Source organism: Haemaphysalis longicornis, unplaced genomic scaffold, assembly GCF_048455015.1.
Source record: "Haemaphysalis longicornis isolate Haplotype H1 unplaced genomic scaffold, Haemaphysalis longicornis Haplotype H1 scaffold_10, whole genome shotgun sequence".
NCBI classification, from domain to species: Eukaryota; Metazoa; Arthropoda; class Arachnida; order Ixodida; family Ixodidae; genus Haemaphysalis; species Haemaphysalis longicornis.
The window spans coordinates 129,320,409-129,339,309 of NW_027526204.1; the positions used below are offsets into that span (position 1 = coordinate 129,320,409).

General features: G+C 46.9%; 2 protein-coding genes across 3 annotated transcripts; one reads left to right on the forward strand and one right to left on the reverse strand.

The window, feature by feature from the left end:
* Positions 1 to 149: 149 nt before the first annotated feature.
* LOC144159328 (CCA tRNA nucleotidyltransferase 1, mitochondrial) lies at positions 150 to 1,970 on the forward strand. The gene has a single exon (XM_077690741.1). It carries the CDS (start codon positions 334 to 336, stop codon positions 1,702 to 1,704), a length of 1,371 nt encoding a protein of 456 aa, XP_077546867.1. The 5' UTR covers positions 150 to 333; the 3' UTR covers positions 1,705 to 1,970.
* LOC144159329 (E3 ubiquitin-protein ligase makorin-1-like) lies at positions 1,750 to 18,783 on the reverse strand. Of its 2 annotated transcripts, XM_077690742.1 has the most exons (9): positions 18,647 to 18,783; positions 14,158 to 14,286; positions 12,957 to 13,150; positions 11,849 to 11,962; positions 9,855 to 10,108; positions 8,406 to 8,620; positions 5,748 to 5,858; positions 4,277 to 4,436; positions 1,750 to 3,220 (listed from the first exon to the last, which is right to left on the reverse strand). In XM_077690742.1, exons 1-9 carry the CDS (start codon positions 18,679 to 18,681, stop codon positions 3,080 to 3,082), a joined length of 1,353 nt encoding a protein of 450 aa, XP_077546868.1. In that variant the 5' UTR covers positions 18,682 to 18,783; the 3' UTR covers positions 1,750 to 3,079. The 2 variants fall into 2 exon arrangements, with proteins under 2 accessions (XP_077546868.1, XP_077546869.1); XM_077690743.1 differs by lacking the exon at positions 11,849 to 11,962.
* Positions 18,784 to 18,901: the final 118 nt, after the last annotated feature.

The following is an 18,901-nucleotide window of genomic DNA, read 5'->3' on the forward strand; positions in this document are numbered from 1 at the left end:
ATACCCCTAAGAGCGAGCCCATTTGACGAAATTGCGTAAATTAGGACAAATAATTTTTTTATTGCAACCATTAAAATAAAGAAGAAAACATTTAAGAACTTTATCAATTCCCAAGTATTTGTCATTTACTTTCGTAGCCAAGGCAATCCAATTTAACAGAATCCGGCTTCGACGTGCAACAAGAACCGCGTGCTTTCCGAGTGTTGTTACCTGTGGTCCCGTGTAAATTTCTTACGTGCGGAGTCTTGCTGTTACGTCCTTCCTTAGTTAAAGATGCATCACTGTATTCTGTGAAAGAAGCCCTGCCGAGACTACCACGAGCAGCACAATCCCATGTTCCAGGCCTGGCACCGCAAGATCGTCGGTGCTGTTTTGCGGCGGTGCTGGGACTGTCGCGTGAACTTTCGCGGCTCCGCGTCGTCAGCTGGCGGCAGTTCTTCGCTGCGCACCATGAAGCTCGACAGCCCGCAGTTCCGCGCGCTGTTCACGCCCGAAGTGAAGGAACTCGTCGAAATCTTCAAGCGTCACGGCCATGAACTGCGCATCGCCGGCGGCGCGGTGAGGGACCTTCTGATGCACCTTCAGCCGCACGATCTAGACTTCGCGACAACCGCGACTCCGACAGAGATGAAAGAAATGTTCGACAACGAAAACGTGCGCATGATCAACGCCAGAGGAGAGAAGCACGGCACCATCACGGCGCGCATCAACGACAAGACAAACTTCGAAGTCACCACCCTGCGCGTCGACGTCGTGACGGATGGCCGTCACGCCGAGGTCGAGTTCACCACGGACTGGGAGACAGACGCTAACAGGCGGGACCTGACGATAAACGCTTTGTTTCTCGGCTTAGACGGGACGGTGTACGACTACTTCCACGGCATCGAAGACCTAGAGAAGCGACGGGTCGCCTTCGTCGGAGACCCCGCGCAACGGATTCAAGAGGACTACCTCAGAATCTTGCGCTACTTCCGCTTCTACGGACGGATCGCCGTCGAGCCGGACAGTCACGAACCGGAGATACTGTCGGCGATCCGTGAAAACGTGGGCGGACTTGCTCGCATCTCCGGCGAGCGAATTTGGACGGAACTGAAGAAAATCCTCGTCGGCAATTTTAACAAGGAGCTGATGTGTCGGATCGTCGACGTGGGCGCGGCCCCGTTCCTGGGCTTACCCGAGTCCCCCGACCTGCACGAGTTCTCCAAGGTCTGCGACGCTTCTAGGCCTCTCTCGCCGCAGCCAGTGACGCTGCTCGCGGCACTGACGCTGAACGAATCGGACGTGATGAACTTGCACGCGAGGCTAAAGTTGTCCGCGTACGAGCGCGACCTCGCGCTCTTTGTTGTCAAACACAGAGAGAATCAAAAGTCAATTGACGACAGGCTAAAGCCATATCAAGCTCTTCTGTTTACGACTAAGGGCAAAGTCGGTGATGTCCAAGAGTGGATTTGCGAGGTGCTCAAGTACAATGCGGAAGCGGAGCTCTTGGAACGCTTTAGGTGTTGGGACGTGCCCAAGTTTCCCGTCAACGGCAACATGCTTCTCGAACGAGGGCTTCGAAGTGGGCCGCGGTTTGCCACAGTTCTGGGCAAACTGAAAGAAATTTGGTTTGACAGCAATTTCCAGATGACGTCCGAAGAGCTTCTCAAGAAGCTCCCAGACATCCTGTCGGAGGTTAAAGGAAGCAAGGCAAAAAAAGCGTGACAACAGGCGAGTGCTTTAGTAAACGTACACAAGACGAAGGAAAAGGGCTGTTGGAGACGCTTTATTCGATGCCAGTTCACGAACACAACAGAACACATTCCTTCAAAAAGCAGCCAGATGTTGGTGCGTGCACTCTGGTTGTTGACCCAAAAACTTGCAAGTGAAGCAGCTACTCGCTGTGCTTTTTGTTTTCAACCCCCAAACAAAGAGATGCCGCTCACTAGTCCCAACAACAAACCATTTCAATAAACTATAGATTCCATAAACTCTGGTCGTTTGTCGATCACCCAGTCTGTACAAGCCAAGCCATATCCGCACATCTCCCAACAGCAGTCCCTGCCGACCCCGCCCACCCATTTCCGTGAAACATGGCGGTTAAATAAGCACGATTTTGCAACACTGCAACAACTCTCTCGTAAAGATAGGCACGCTATGTATTGTACTTCGAGATGGGGGAGGAAGAGTGGTTTCGCAAGCACACACACACACCAGAACTCGCGTGAGAACACCCATGGGGGAACATTATTATATCTGCACTGCAAGAGAGGTGCGCAGAATACTGCATGGTGCTGTGGTGAGGGGAAAGGAGGCAGGTGGGGTCTGGTAGGAACAAAACATGGTTTAGTGCTTATTGTCTCTCTCAATCGTGTTATAAATTTTTTTTCTTCAAAATCTAGTTTATCTTACTCTAGTACACTCTTTGCTGCCTTTGATGCAACTAAGCGAGGAAGGAAACAAATTACTCAACTCTGCTGGTAATAATGAATGATAATAATGACAAGGAAAAAAAAACCAACGCCCTGTAATGCATGACTTCAAGGCGAAGGAGACAAAACGAGATGACACTGACAAGTCAAACATTTACTAACTGGAAAGTAGCAAGAAAGCATAACTTTTTTTTTCCACAATAAGCTCTCTCTGACAATAAACTCTCAAACGACAAGAAAATGCAATAAACAAAAACCCACCCGAACTACAATTTTTTTTTCTTCTTCCGTTCTTCGCCGCTCTTGTGCAAAAAAAAAAGGAATAGCCGAGGGGGGTAAGGAAAGTGCCTCGGGGTTTTTTAACCGAGATGGAGTGTTCCACAATTTGCTCTAGCACGCCTAGAACGAGTGACAAAGCAAAAAAATCACAGTAGAGTTTCCGAACAAGGCCAGCTCTTGCGCGCTCGATTTTGACACCTGCCTTTTTACTCGCCCGATTTGAAGCTTAGTGAGAACTCAAAAGGGGGAGAGGAAAAGCATGAAGGAATTCTCGCTCGAAGAGCGCTTCTTCCTTTCCTTTTTCCTGGGTGGATGGGAAGAAGAGGGCGCAAGCATCAACAGGTAGATGCGTCGGCGGCTGGGAGGAGAAGACGTTCTGGAGCCGCTCTTCAGTTCAACAGGATGTCGATGTCGCTCCAGTCGGAGTCAGACTCCTCGGTCTCGGAGAGGATCTCGAACACGTCTTCCAGGTTGAACGGCGCGAACATGCGACCGTCGGCGACATCGAGGAAGTCCCAAAGGTACAGGCGCTGGAAAAGATAAACAAGTAAAAAATCAGTTCAATTCTTTTCTCTGAAGATTTGGTAAAGCCTGAAGAGATGCGACAGCATGATTGTAACGTGCGCGTTTGAAGAGAAAATGCGAGTTGAATTTTGCATGCATGTTACAATTGGATTCAAGAACAAACCAACTAGGAAACCTTGGTGCAACATTACCAGTTGCAGTGAGGGGAGTTCGTCAAATTGTCTTTTGGAAAGGCACCCACAGTGTATACAAGCATTAAAAAAGCAACAACGTAAAACCACAAAAGTACTACACGCAGTTTTGGCCTGATCGAAATGCCCTTATACGGCATTTGGCCATGTCATTCAGTATTCTCATGTAGTGCCGAACTAGTGGCATTCACACCTAATGTCATTAGATTTGCCACATGATGGGGGTATAAGGGGGGAAGACTAGGCACTAACTCTGAACATGAAGTTTAAACCAGATATTTTAAATTGTGGATAAAGCGTACTAATAAATGGCCCCAGATTTATATTCGAACTCTCGGTGCTTGCGACTGCTGCAAGAACAAGCCGGCTTTCTTCAATTTCGGCGGCACGCTTTCTCGCTACACATCAATGGAAAAATAAGGTTGTCTCAACGTGTCTTAGCACTTGGGGAATGTGGGAAAAGCCTTGAAAGGTTTCTTTCTTCCTCTTAAGCTTTGGGCCAATGCAACTCATTCCTCTCGGCATTTGCAGTTAGCTGACACGAATTTTTTCTCTGGGGAATTAATAGCAAAAAAACCAAACTCTCATGGAAAGCAACGGCATAAAGGAAAGGCAGTACGCGTCTCTCCAACATTTTGCACTTTGAAAGCTAACGCATCTGCAGTTGGCCCCGGTGTAACACGCACACACACACACACTCGTGCTTCGCGCAGAAAGAGTCTCGCATGCAACAAACAAACGGCAAAATACTTGCTGCTGAGTACCTCAGGCTGTAATCATGGAGAATGCAACAGTAGTGAATCACAAAATGGCTTTCACCCAGCACCGAAACGGGAGCAATCTCAGGAGCAGCCGCATCCGCAGCCTCACCTCCATGATCTCGAGCTCGCCGTTGAGGTTCACCCGGCGGCGCGGCCGCGGGGGCGGCATGACCGCCCGCCTGCCGTCGGGGTACATGTGCTTGTAGAAGCAGGCGCCCGCAAACGGGCACTTCCCCCGGCCCTCCTGGAAGTACCGGCACGGCTTCGCACTGCACAAAGTTGCAACAGCAACGGGCATACAATCACAAAATGCACCAGGGCCACGAACACAAGACACCAGCTTGTTCGATTTGAGAAAACGACTTGCATGTAACCCAGCTACTGTATTTACATGATTGTAACATGCCCCCGATTGTAACGAGCAGGTAAATTTGTTTGGGAAAATTCCATAAAGTAATTGACACGTATTTTACCAATCAGATGTCATGAATCAATGTAAATGTCACGAAACCAGGTACCTGGCAAAAGATATTTGACGCATGCAGCGGTAGCAGCAAAAATCTCTTGTGCAAAAAACTTGATTGATTGATTGATTGTAGGGTGAAGGAAAGTTTGACATCCACCTACTAAATGCAGCCATACGGCTACAAAGGAAAGCTAGCTTTCCTTTCCTTTGTAGCCGTATGGCTGCATTTAGGTGGATGTCAAACTTTCCTTCACAGAAACTTACTCCACCTTGGGGATTTCCCCTAAATCTGGTTGATTGATTGTAGGGTTTAACGTGCCAATGCAACGCAGGCGATGAGGTGCACCGTAGTGGAGGGCTCCGGATTAATTTTGACCACCTGGGGACTTTTAATGTGTGCCGAAATCTCATACACATGGGTGTTCTTGCTTTTCGCCGGCCGGGAATCGAACCCGGGTCTTCGTGCTCAGCAGCACAATGCCTTAGCCGTTGAGCCACCGCGGCAGTTCAAGTAATTTGACGCCTACTTTACCAATCACGTGTAAATGTCACGAAACCAGGTACCCAGAGGAAGATACTTTACTTGACGCACGCAGCTGTGGCAGCAAAAACCTCTTGTGCAAAAGTCCAGGTCTTTCTGTAGACGGGAACATTGAAAGCCTTTGCTATTTTAAGCACCTTCACCTTCATTATCCCCACTGAGGAACAAGCAGAATGGGTAGGCAAAAATTTACGCTTGTGATGTACACCGATTGTTTTAGACTGAACTGAGTTGGATTTTGGGATAGTGCCAGCCGCTTTGAAGTTGATTTCGGTTTTGAACCCTCTTGCAACGCGCACGCAAAGTTGAAGGCTAGTTTTAGTGAAAAAGGTGCACACTAGAATCGGGCAAATAAGGTACAGTCCAGCCACAAAAGATGATGTTTTTAACCAACAAAAGAAAAATGAAACGTCGATCAGTTGCTGAAACTTTGCAATAAAATTGGTATCACTCCTATGGGCACAAAGCGGTCTTTTCGATGATCTAAAGTGACTAACTTGTATTTCGTCCTCCACTATTATATCCCGCAGAGACGTCTACTCCCAGTCCCGGGAGACCAACCTCGCTCCTCACCTCATGGCCGTCTTGTAGTCCGCAATGAGCTTGTCCTTCTCAGTGCCCATGTCCACCCAGAATTTGCTCGGCGTGACAAAGTCCGACGGAACTCGACATTCGGGGCACGACCTGTGAGGGCAAACAAGAATGCGGGATGGTAAGGCTCTCAGAATCCTGTGAACGGGGAAACCTCTCAAGTAGGGACAGTGGGTTTATTTTGAACGGGAAAACAGCGGGTGCAAAAAAACGAGGACATCTTTTTTATTTGTGCGGTTTTCGTGTCCAGGCAAGATCTCCATGACATGAATACTTCAGTGCTGTAAAAAATACAAAACTGAAAATTTGCGTCACCAAGATGTCAAACACACATTTTTAAAAAAATGTCATCAAGTACGCCCACGTTCTGAGTTGTTCCCCCCGGATCTATTTTACACCGTACATTTCTCAGTCCAGTGAATATTTTATATCCTTACATTGATTTTGTTTTTTATGTGAATTATTTACTGCAGTTTGAGTGCATCAACCTTTTCTCGTTTTGCGTTATCCAACTGTGCTCATCGCTCTGCGATGCAAGTATTGTACCATGGGTTTTCACAAGCATTATTGCATTTTTTAGTGTACGTGTAACATTGATACTACAGTAGAATCTCGATGATACGATTCTGGGTGATACGAATTTCTGAAAAGTCCCGGCAAAATTGCATTGTTTGCAATGGGAAAAATTTCGGCTGTTACGAACGGACCTGCGCGGCCCGGCGGATGATACGAACGAGCTGGCAAGGTGCCCGACTGTCGAACAAGCGACGGCTCTCTCCCCCATTTGTCACTCTTCTTTCTCCAGAAACGGCCGGGCTGTTGTTTTCTGCTCGCGAAAACGCGCCCCGCACGCCCCATGCGCGCCACGAAACCTCTCGCACGCTGCGCGCGCCGCGGCCGGCGGCGGCAACATGGCGGCGGCTTCGGCCGCGAAGTGGCACGGCCGCTTGAGCGACTGCTTCTAGCCGCTCTTTAAAATGCCGCTCAAGGCAGACACGAAGTTTCTTGTGCAGTAAAGGAGCTGATAACGTTGGCGAAAACGGTACTATAAAACACCATCCGCACCGCTAGTGAAAGCGCCCATAAAATATCTGCCAGAGTGCTAAGCCTAAACATCTCGGGCGGAGCCAGCGGGCTGTCTCGAGCATTTCGCAAGTCGTCAGCGTCTTTTTCTGACCGAGGTAGGAGATACCGCGGGTGCGAAATCGTCAATGCGGCCTTGAAAATACAGCGCGCGCTAAGCCGAGGCGTGCGAATCGCGTGCAAAAACGCACAATGCGGTTCACGCTTGACTGTTGCGGCGTGTAGCGAGCTTGGACACCGGGAGTGAGGAGACAAGCGCGAAGCTAGGCGAAGCGTTACGCGCTCCAGAAAGGACTGCTTTGTGACGTGGGGGTTTTAAAAAAGCAGAAAAAATCATGGATTTGTTCACGCGAAAATAAGAAAAGAAATAAACGAAAACTTTTTTCAGCGCTCAATTTTTTGGTCTGTGTTGGTTCATATGAATTTCGGATGATACGAATATTTTTCACGGTCCCGCGAGATTCGTATCATCGAGATTCTACTGTATTGTCACGTGCACTTTGCCCTTTCTTTGTGCCCTGTAAGCACCCCCCCCCCCCCCCACCCCTGTTAATGCAGTATGCCCTGAAGATTAAATAAACGTATGCATAGCCAGTTATTGTTTCTACCATTCCCTGAACAAGTCCACTACCTGTATGAACTTGAGGTCACAAAGCATACATTTTGGAAGCTGCGAAAACCACGCATCTCTGCCTTCACTTTCCGTATTAGCCACACACTGATGCAGCTTGTTCTGCAAGATAGGTCTTCCCTTGCTCAGTTTTTGTGTTCCCAGCGTTGACTTCGCGCTCGCCCGCCCGAGTGCCGGGACTCGGTATTATGGCTGGCTGCAAACACTGTACTGCATAAAGACAGCAAAACAGTGCGAAGGATGAGACAAGGAAGAACAACAGGACGAAGTGCTGACTAACAACCAAATGCGTTATTTCTGTGAACGGTAAAGTTTGCAAGCTGCTGTTTGTGTCTCCCCCCCCCCCCCCCCCCCCCCCCCCCCACTCTTCATGCCTGTATAAACCGTTCACGGATATGAAGCATTTAGTTGTCAGTCACCGCTTCGTCCTGTAGTTTTTCCTTGTCACATCCTTTGTGCTGCTTTGCTGTCTTTGAATATGTACCAACCAGCCCAAATTTTTACCGTGTTGCTGTACAGTTGTCACATAAATGTCACTAACATACCAGGGATCTGTTGTGGGCGTGACAAAATGGGTGCAATAATAAGTTTATATGGTTATCTTCAAATGAGAAGATTTGACGACACAGTCAGAAGTTAGCACAGTGCAACTTTGTGGCTTTACAGTCTTTTCCTAGCAGACAAAACCTGCTGTAATGTTTTTAAAAGAAATTTGCATTGCACCCCGTTTGACAACCACTTCCTTGAAACCCTTCATCAGAGATCCATGACAATATTAGTCGTGTAATGTCACAAGTCTCCAAAGCTTCAATTTCCATCTTTGCAAACGATTGCGATAAAACTCGGCACGTCGGCAGAGCCTTCTTAGTACTCAGGTGCGACAAAGTGGGCTTCGAGGCATGGAAGGAGGACGGGGAGCGACTGACCGCACTATCTTGCTGTCAAGCTGCTTGGTGTTGCGCCACTTGCGGATGCACTTGAGGCAGAAGACGTGGCTGCACTTCTCGAGGATTCCAAAGCGCCGGTCAGACGGGGGTTCCTTGTCCATCACTATGTCCATGCAGATGCCGCAACTCTTGCCCGAACTGCGCTGCACCGCGAAGGACAGCTCCATGTCCTGCTCGTGCCGAAGGACACACTCCTGCAGCAAGGACACCACCACAGCGGGGGGCTCTGTTTAGACAAGGGCCGTGGAAGAATGGCTGCCTTGCACTGCCCCGTCATCACCATCATCCTGTTTGTGTCCTTTGCAGGACAATGGCCTCTCCCGAAAATTTCTGGCTGCCTCTGTCGTTAGGTTGTCACGCCTGTCTGTCTGGGTCAAGTCGTCTGTCGTTAGTTTGTCATGTCCATTCTTTGCGTCTGGATTTTCTTGGTTCAGCCCTCCATCAAATCTCTGGACTTCCCATATTTTGTTTTCCATCTCTTGGTAACCAAACCGTTAGGCGGTTGATTCACTTACTGTCCCTAAAACTGCATTACGTGACCTGCCCGATACCACTTCTTTCGCTTAATCGTAACCAGAATTTCTTCTACACGAGTTCGTTCATTCATGCACACCGTTGTTTTCCCATCTCATTTTCCACGGCTCATTGGGCCAATCTAAGCTTGCTTTCAAGGCGCTTACTGAGACCCCACGTTTCCGTCCTAAAGAGAAGATGCGATACTCTTTAGGACGTGAAGAACAGCGCAAGAAACAGGTCAATGGCAAAATAGGCACAGGCAAAGCGCTTGACAACCAACCATGCCTTTGTCTCCCTGCCACAAGAAACAACACCAAGAACCAAATTGCAAACATGCGGCGGGAGTTGTTTGCCAACGAGTGGAAACGTTGTTTTATTTCTGAAGCGGCATCAGATAACGAGGCATGCGCCACCTTTTCCATTTGCACCAAGCACTTTGCATTCACGGGTGCATTGTCAATTTTCCGGCATTTAATAGGACTAGAAAAGTGCTTCACACCGATAATGGGTGCCATGCTGATCGCACGGCTTCACGAGATCTGGAAAGTGATAAACGCCGAGTAGGAGACCCCTTCTACAGAACTTCGCTACCCGTAATTGACGATTTAACAAATGGAACTCGCAGCAGTTGACCTTAGATTGACATTTACATTAGCTAAACCGGCACACAAGAAAGAAAAGAGTCCCCCCCACATTTACAGCGAAAGCAGTAAGACGAATTGCCCGCTTTCTTGGTCCTCGAATTTCGTTATTTGCACATCATACCCGCACACTACGTTGATCCCAATCGTAACATTACATGTGGTAGTGCGGAAAACAGCAGGACACACGAACTAACCAGAAATTCGTTGCCCCTTTACCAACAAGTCTAAGTGAGCCTTATTCGCTCCCTTCGAAAGGACAGCCACCGACCTCCCGGTGCTGCATGCGCTGTGCCTCGTTGAAAGGGTGCAGGCAGGGCTTCTCGCAGAGATCGCACAGCTCCCCGTGCAGGTAGGTGCAGCAGTCCGCCATGGGGCAGCCGTTGTTGGACACCTCGTACGGGCACAGGGGCAGCAGGGCCTCCGCGCTGCTGCTGCCGCCGTCCGCCGTCCGCTCTCCGGCCTCGCCCTCCGGCCGCACGATGGCCGCGTACGACTTGGCTGAGGCCTTCACGGCTCCATTGCCTACAAAAATAGAGTGGGAGGAAGAAAAGGGCAAGCGACCATTGCTATCAGCAGTGAGGAAATGCAGACGTTGGCAGTCAGTTGCAGTGTAGTTGCGTCAAGACGCATTGATGCAGTCCTTACCATTGCCGGCATTCTTTTCCTCAAACTGCAATATCGACTCTGTTGTTCCCTCACTCACACGAAGATAATTTTGCAAACAGGATTCTTTTTTTTTTTTTTGTGAAATCCATCTAGTACTATACAAATTTATCGTTATATTACGCAAATTTTATTATCTCTTTTACATGGCAAGCTGCAAACTTAAACGACGTCGGTTCTTGACTCCTGTTCTTGTTGCGTCTAACAGCAACATAATCGCAACCCCCGGTGCGATTAACGGCAACATACAAGAAAGCTAACTCTGCCACACAGTCGTGCACTGATGTTCAAAGCACACGCACTTCACACTGGCTCGGGCGCGCAACACCTCAGTGTCGCTGAAAGATGTTGCAAATGTGCTTCCACAAATCTAATGCTTCAACACTCGCTCAAAACACCTGCCAGACTCTTGCAAAACAAGAAAACACCAACCAACCTTAAAACTTTTTAACTCAAAACAGAACAGGCTACCATGCATAGACTCACGAGAGGTGGAGTTCATAAAGCTCACTTGACACTGTAAATCCGCCTTGAAAATAATTTTCTGCGAAGTGAAAATCTTCCAATCTGACACAAATATCTACTTGCCATTATTGCCCTTTTGGAAGAGATGGACATTTTCAAAGTGGCGAAGTCTGATCCTGACAGCTCCCCCCCATAAAATAGAGTGACACTTAAAACTTGGAAGCTTGTTTCACTTTCACTGCGTCTAGAATGCCAACAGAATAAAAGACACATGTTGTGGTAAAAAGGAAACAACACAGAAAAAAGAACCTTATTTCGAGCGGCCGAAAGAGCTGACTTATCTTTGACAAAACCATGCATGACGTATCTTTATGAGCCCTCTAAAATCTGCGCTAGAACACAAAACATGACATGCAATGCGCGCGGTTAGGGCCAGCAAGCAAATCGCAGCTTCTGTGCGGGAGCATAATATACACTAGGAAAACAAGTGAAGAAGATAACGCAATGGCAATCCATCGCGTAACCCGAACAGAACCTGACCCCTCACCACCACCACAATGATAAGGGCTCAGAAGAAGTATCTACAGTATGTACTGATTAAAGAGGTAGTAGCGACACAAAATAGCGGATGCCAACCAGGCTGGTTGGTGGTTTGTTTCAGGCAGGCGCGATTGCCACCTCGTCGTCGTCTTCACTTGTCATCCCACTGCAAACCGTCGCAAAACCCAAAGGGAGTCTTCATAGTCTAATTTGCTCCGCGACACTTCCAACACCCTTTTCACAAGAACGCACGGCTAATTTTCATGCAGCCACCTACTGCAGTGCAAACATGCAAGACATGCATCAGGACCAGGTTACAGTCAGTTTTGTTTATAAACGAACCATGCAACGTATAGCTGAACCGAACGGCAAATCTTCACCCAAGCTTGTCTAGCCTCACCACACACTACGCCAGAGAACTGAACCCTTCCAACCCCGCGGGCTTCAACCAAACGAATCATCACAAACACCTATCCTTGGCGGAACTTTTTTTTCTGATGGGGGTGCACAAGCCCTAGGATGACATGCATGCAACTGAGGAGCGGAAAGCGGAGGAAGGGGACGAGGGCAAAAGAAGAAGCGAAGGGCACATACTTTTCGGGACAAACTCTGGCGCGTCGGCCCAACTCGAAGCACAGTTCGTCTTGCAAGTTGGATCGCCGTTCCAGGAAGACGCATTGCCGCTCTTTTTAAGAACCGTCAATGGCCCTTGGAAGGGGAGGGGAGAGGAGGAAAACAAACGCTCGGTGACGTGAGCCGACCACACCGCCACCCCAGCAGTGGCAGCAAAACAGTGCTAGAGTGAAGACCGGCGACCGCGGTGCGAGAAAAAAAAGAAAAGGAAACACGTAAAGGAAAGAGCGGCGACAATGTTATGAATTGTAAAAACAAACGCAAAAAAAAAAACACGTAAAAGAAAGAGCGGCGACAATTTTAGTAAGTGTAAAAACAAAACGCGTAAAGGAAAGAGCGGCAACAATGTTATTAAGTGTAAAAACAAACGCATAAAGGAAAGAGCGGCGACAATGTTATTAAGTGTGAGAGAGACCAACGCCCGCATGCCCCACAGACGCCGAGTGAGAATACGCAACGGGAGCTCGCGCAAATGACAATCGCGCAGCCCCATATGTGAACAACATTTCGCACGTGAAATGAAGTGGTAGAAAAGTCTGCTCTACTAAAAAAAAAAAGGTTGATGGGGCAAAATCTTTCACCAAATACGTGTGCAACCAGTGCAAACAAGCAGATCCATCCACCCTTGGTTCCGTTCGCCCGATGATTCCGTAGAATCACCACTACAGTGAAGCAAAAAGCTTTGCCCCATTACTGAAGGCGAACAAATGTAGAAGCATTATTTGACCAGTTTAGGGGAAAACCCTCCCGGGTAGAGCAGGTTTATGGTGGAAGTAAGCTCTGCCGAAGTATTAGTAGGAATGGGAAATGTTAATATGTACGCATACAAGGCCGTTTAAAATCCTCCTCACAATCCACCACCATAGTGCCGACAACTTTAGGCCAAATGCAAACACGGGAAATCATCAAACGAAGCGAACGAAAGGTAAAAAAGAGAGCTGTCAATAAGGGAGTCATTCCAAGCACCGTGGCCACGCGATGCTGAAAGCATTGCGCGAGCTTGATAAGGTGCGACAGTTCAAACGCAAAGACGCAACGCCACCACAAGTGGGAAACCAAGTCAATTCACCTGTCTGCTGCGTTGTGGCGGCGCGGCTCGCAGTCGAAGAGGACGACCCCGAACCTGCCGTGCTAGCGCCGCCGCCGTTGGTGGCGCCCTCCGCCGCACTGTTCGACCGGTTCTGACACAATCCTCGAAACCTGCTGCCGCCGCCCAACCGCACGGTGCCGTCGGCCCGGGGCTTCGTCCGCACATGGTCGTACCTAGCAGAGAAGGCAAGAGGCTATATTGCGTACTAGAAGAGTGAGGTGTGTCATCGTCCGGGGCAGGTTGGGGAAGTACATTTTGCGATGAAAATTTTTGCTGAAAAATTCTTACTACGAGTAGCACCCCTAGTGGCCGCTACTCTTATGTTTGATTTACAAGTTTTGCCTGTTGCAATCTAGCTCCCCTATAGCCGTAATTAGCCTTATTCCTCAAGTTCATAAAGCAATACTATTTTATAAAAAAACTTGAAATGACGCCGGGGTATATAACACAGTGGTTAAAAAAACTGAAGGTGGCGCTGGCTACAAGAGGACTTCGCCGGGGAACTTCTGCATGCCATAGAATTTTTAATCACGAAAAAAAAAAAAAAAAAACGAAAACCCGCACGCTCCAATGGTTTGCTTGCCGCACAACACACCTTTACCGCCTAGCACACTATACCAAGGCTGCACCATGTACCAACAGCAGACGCCCTTCGATGAAGAGAGCAAGAACTGATAACTCCTCCTCCCAGCTGCCAAGATGTCCCAGATGACGACGATACCATTCTACCTAGCATTCCCCAGGGCAGTTTCCCACCAGAGACCGATAATCTCCAGGTGAAATTCGATGAATTGCAAGTGTGTTTCACTAGTACAGACAGTGAGAGAAGAAACAAAATTTGATGTTAACCACAAAATACATGAAAAATCTGAATTTTCATGACTCCAATAGCATGAACAAGTTTGTAATTACTGAGGTAGTTTTGGCAGCTGCCTGTGAAGCACCAGTGCTTCGCTTTCTGAGAGGTTTACAAACTAATGCATTAAATTATCAGTAAATGGCAACACAAAGTATAAGCAACATATGAACGCCACCCACCTCACTAGTTAACATACGTTTACCACAACATGTTAAGTGCCATAAACAAGCAGTGGAAACATTAAAAGACTACACCCAACAGCGCTGAATGCGTTTAACCCCACTGTTCAGCTAGGAGAGAGAAATTTGAGCAACTCCTTACCTGCAGCGGCTACCGTAGATGCATTCTCCCTTAAGATAGTAACGGCAGACATTGTCGACCACACCAGTGTGCCGGTCGTGTGAAAAGACGCATCGCTGCCCATCCCTGCACATTCCACTAAGAAAATACCTGCACAGAGAAATGCGGCGATACACACTTGGTTAGCCAACACCACCTTGCATGCGCGCGGCAACAACGCATCGATGTATACTACGTATAAGCACTTGTTTGGACTGCATTTCTTCTCTCACAATATGACCTATACCTTTATGGTGTTTGTATGGTCACATGGAACAATGACCTTTTTATGGTGTTTTTGATCGCGCAAACTTCTTAAAGGAGCCATGAAGAGTATATACAACTTCGTTTCATTTGAAAGAACTAGGATTCAGTATCTCACCCAGCTCCATTACAGCCACAAAAGACGTTTTTCTAACGAAAAAAAAAAAAAAACGCAAGAAGTATTTAAAAATTTCAAATTTTGCACCGCAGTGACGTGTTATGAGCAAGAATGACGTCATACGGGCCAACAATAAAATAATTTTCAGTGCGTTAACTGCACATTAGCATTCTAACTGCACATTAGCATTCAAGTGATGCGGTTAAATGGAACTAGAGGCCCCATAACAGACGTCCAGTCATGTTTCGTCGCGACAGGTCAGTTAGGCAGCCGCCAATCGCACAAACAAGGTTCCGTGACGTCATAGAAAATCTGCGGGAAATTGGCTAGGGGGTCGCAACTGTTTCGCATGTTTCCTTCAATATCTCCATTATTTGTTCGAAGATTGCGATGATATTGGTATCATTGTTATCGGGACTAAGCAGTCTTTCTAATAAATCCAACTTGTATTTTGTCTTCATGGCTCCTTTAAGCCGTCAATTTATGTTTTGTATATTGCATCTTGTCTTGTGCATATTTTGTATCCAGTTGTGCCTCGTTGCTGTTTATTTCTTCCACTCGTATCTACTTGCTTCGTCTAAGGGTCCGATCATTTTGTTTGGTGTTTTGCGTGCAATTGGTGCAGTTTGTTATTCTCCCAAAGTTGATTCACTGAAATATCTAATGACTTTGTAAGAACTTTACAACATATGTGAGAAGGAATATCTGGCACACATAAATGGCATCAACTTATCTTTTCTAAAATAAATGACATTCATTCATATCTCGTTTATATAATCTTACTTAAATACACAAATTTAAAATAATAACTATTAAAGAACAATTGACTGCGAGCTTTGTTTCTCTTAAAATGGTTTACAGTAACAGCAGTGAAAAAAATTTGAAGCGAAAGCTTTTCTAGTGGAACCTGTGATGTCCTGTCAAAAAACTAATGCATTCCCCATAGACCGGTTGGTCAACCGAAAAACTAGTGTGAAACTGGGTTTACATCGGGTTAAAACGGTTACTTAAAAATTATGAAAAAGGAAAGGTTCTAGATAAGACAATACATGCATCGATCACGAAGAAAGAGTACAATAGTACATCTTTATCCCATAAACCATGCATCCGTATACATTTAGATAGTTCGTAGATGCGTCTACTTAGTGCGCGAAAAATCGTTGCAGGTTTTGGTCCTTGATGGTTTGATGATCGATTGGACACACTTTCAACGAAGGTTTTGACTCATTTTTGACGCAGTTTTATATTAGAAAGCTTTTGCGCTTCTCTCAACCTTCTTTAGGAAAGGATGGTAAAGCTTTTTAACACTTCCTAGCTAGTACCGCTTTTCCCCCATATTTGTGCACTTGACTAAACCTGAGAAATGACTGTTCTTATTTGATGCACTTGGTAGTGTACTGAATCTTAACAATTTTCAAAACCTTCCAGCTAGCCCAACTTTTTAGCCATATTTATAGTCTGTGATAATTCCGGCTGCTTGATGAAACTTAGGAATCGCTGTGCTTTGATTTGTGACGAGCATGCCATCGCTGACAAAATTTTTCCGCTGTGTGATACCCGCAGCAAAAACCAGAATCATGGCTACAGAGCTGGTTGACTAAGTGCATCAACCAGAACTTATTAGCCAAATTGTCCATTGGAAGCGTGAAGTCGAACAGGAGTCATACAAAAAGGGGAGCAACCTCGTGACACACAGCCGCATCATAGCTGAACAAAAATGTGAACAGACATTGTGTTCGACACCATTTTGTTGAAGGAAACGGTGAATCTTCAGAGCACAAGTATTAAGAGGGCCGACCACAATATATCTGCGTGCCTATCCGAAGCTATGAGGATTCCGCAGGAGCTAATAGAAAATATGCACTTGATTGACCCACCGTTTTTTCTTATCTCTGCAAATCATGCCCACATTCAAGTGCTTGCAGCAATGAAAAAGAAACTAATATCTTCAAAACTTGCTGAGGCAGCCCAGCCAACTCTGCCGTGCATTCCGGGTCACAACACTAATGCTGATAGTGCAGTCATGCGAGTTATATCTGCGCCGGAAGGTCACTTCAATAGTACTTCAAACCGGTCACCACTTGACTGAATGATCAGTTGCTGCCGCCTCTACTTTCAATGTCATACAACTGACATTGATGGTACTTTTCAAAATATCATTGGGTGATCTAGGATCATTGAGAACCTAAACTGAAAGTGTCATTTTCAGGGCACAACTACAAAATAAACAAGTAAAAGACAAACGTTAACGTAACTATAAAATAAAAGACTTTCGATTGTAGTTAGAGCACAGGCATACACGGCGTCACTTGATGCAGAAAGCATGTCGCACTGTTTCGCAATCGATTATCGTGGTATTTTACCCGATAAACAGATACAACACCCATAGAAACAGATTGCTATTAGTAGCAAGTTTTTGTTAAATTTTCAATTAGTCTATTAAATTAAAAAGTTGGTCATGTGAGAATGGCACATGCTGGTAAGATCCAATGGTCCTCAAAAATTCGATTGACATCAATTTCTGTGACCACTGCACAGGTATTTTTGAAAAGCTGTGCAGTCCCCTAATTTTAATTTCTTTAGTTTACTTGTTTTAGTTTAGGTACTACAAGCACCATTGGTGAAGACTGCAATTGTGGGTCAGGGGTGGTAACCGGTGTTTTGCAAACCTCCCAAGACGCACACGCCTCCACGCGGTAGCAACAAGTGAAAATCAAGCAGCAATAGCAACCGAACACAATATTTCATGATTACATTCGTGAAAAGTTAACTGGCGGGCAAGTTTACAATGGCAAGCCAGAGACCTTGAAAGTCACGTTCCATGATTCTTAGTTCGAAGTCTAAATTTATGACTGCGCTTTAAATACGCTATGGTTGCACTCCAAGCATAGAGAAACTCCAAACGATCACGGCGAAACAAATGAACGAAATACGTGACACCCTATCTGCTTCATTCCACAGTATTACCTACACGTGAATGCATGCTTCCTTCGTTCCTGGTCAAGATTTCTAATAACTCGATCCCCAAATATATACATAAAAAATAAAATCAGGCATGCACATTGCAAACCCTCCTCAAAACAAACACAGTCAGCATTTCAAGGCCACAAGGGTCGGTAGCCCGAGTCAGCGATTCGCGAACTTTGCCAAGATAACCTTGCTCGCGCGAGTGCACGCGCGCACTGCACGGCCTCCCTATGGTAGAATGCAGGAATACTTTCCGAACGCTACCTCACAGCGACCTCCGAGTGGGGCTACGCTACAAGCATTCGATATACACGCTGCTTAGCGCCGACAAGGCGCAGAAGAGGCGGAAGGAACTGAACGAATCCAAGAAAGCGGGCAGCAAAGAACGGGAAAGGGGGACGCGCTTTCAGAGAAGCCGACAACACAAACGCCGCGTTCGAAACGCGTGGCAAATAACGGAAGGACCAATACCGTTAACGCGAGCTGTTTTAAACAAGCACCGATAACCGAGCGCCCGCGCGCACAGGTAGATAACCGCCAAACCTCGTTTCGAATGGGAAGCAGTGCCGCGAACGAAAGTGAATGGGCCGAACTGTCGCCGTGGTCGCATCACGCGAACTGTCGACGAAAGCAAATTACTCCTGACAGATTTGACACTGTTCTCTTAGCGACAAACCGCCCCTACATGTGGTCACTCGCTTGTTCCGCCAGAGCTCGTAGCGGCTGCGGCTTCCAATGAACACAGGCGTCGGCCCTGCTAATACATTTTTTCCCCCTTGAAGTGGTGTTATGGAAAGGTATCGCCATTTGGTACGAACGCGTGCCTCAACTTACACTCGGTTAACGAAGGGTGTGCGACCACACACGAGAAACGAGACATGCCAGGACGTGGCGGAATCACCAGCCTCGGAATTGGACTAAACGGATTATGAAACGTTTCTTTTTTGCTCATACGGGTTCTGTCCTCGACGACTCGGTGCACTGCTGGAGGGTTTCAACAACAGTCGCCCCGACCCAGCAAACAACAGTTCTCAAGGCAACGGTTCAATGAGCAGTATTAAAACCGTTCTAAAATGACGCTGCAGCCTAAAAGGAAATACAAATTGAAATATGTTTACTTGCCTACATAAGACACCTTCCGAACCTCCCTCAGCCATCTTGCTTTCCTCAATGGACAATTTAGGAGGGGGCGCTGAGATCTCTGAATCAGCCGTCGACACTTGCCGCGCGTTACGCAATCAAGGTGAGAAAAAAAAAAAAGAAAGAAAGATGGGGTGGTTAGAAATTTGTTATGTATAATTTTGCCTAGTATGGCAGATATAAATAAAAATAAATGTATCACACAAGCGTCAAAATCGTTCCTCTGAACCTTTTAGG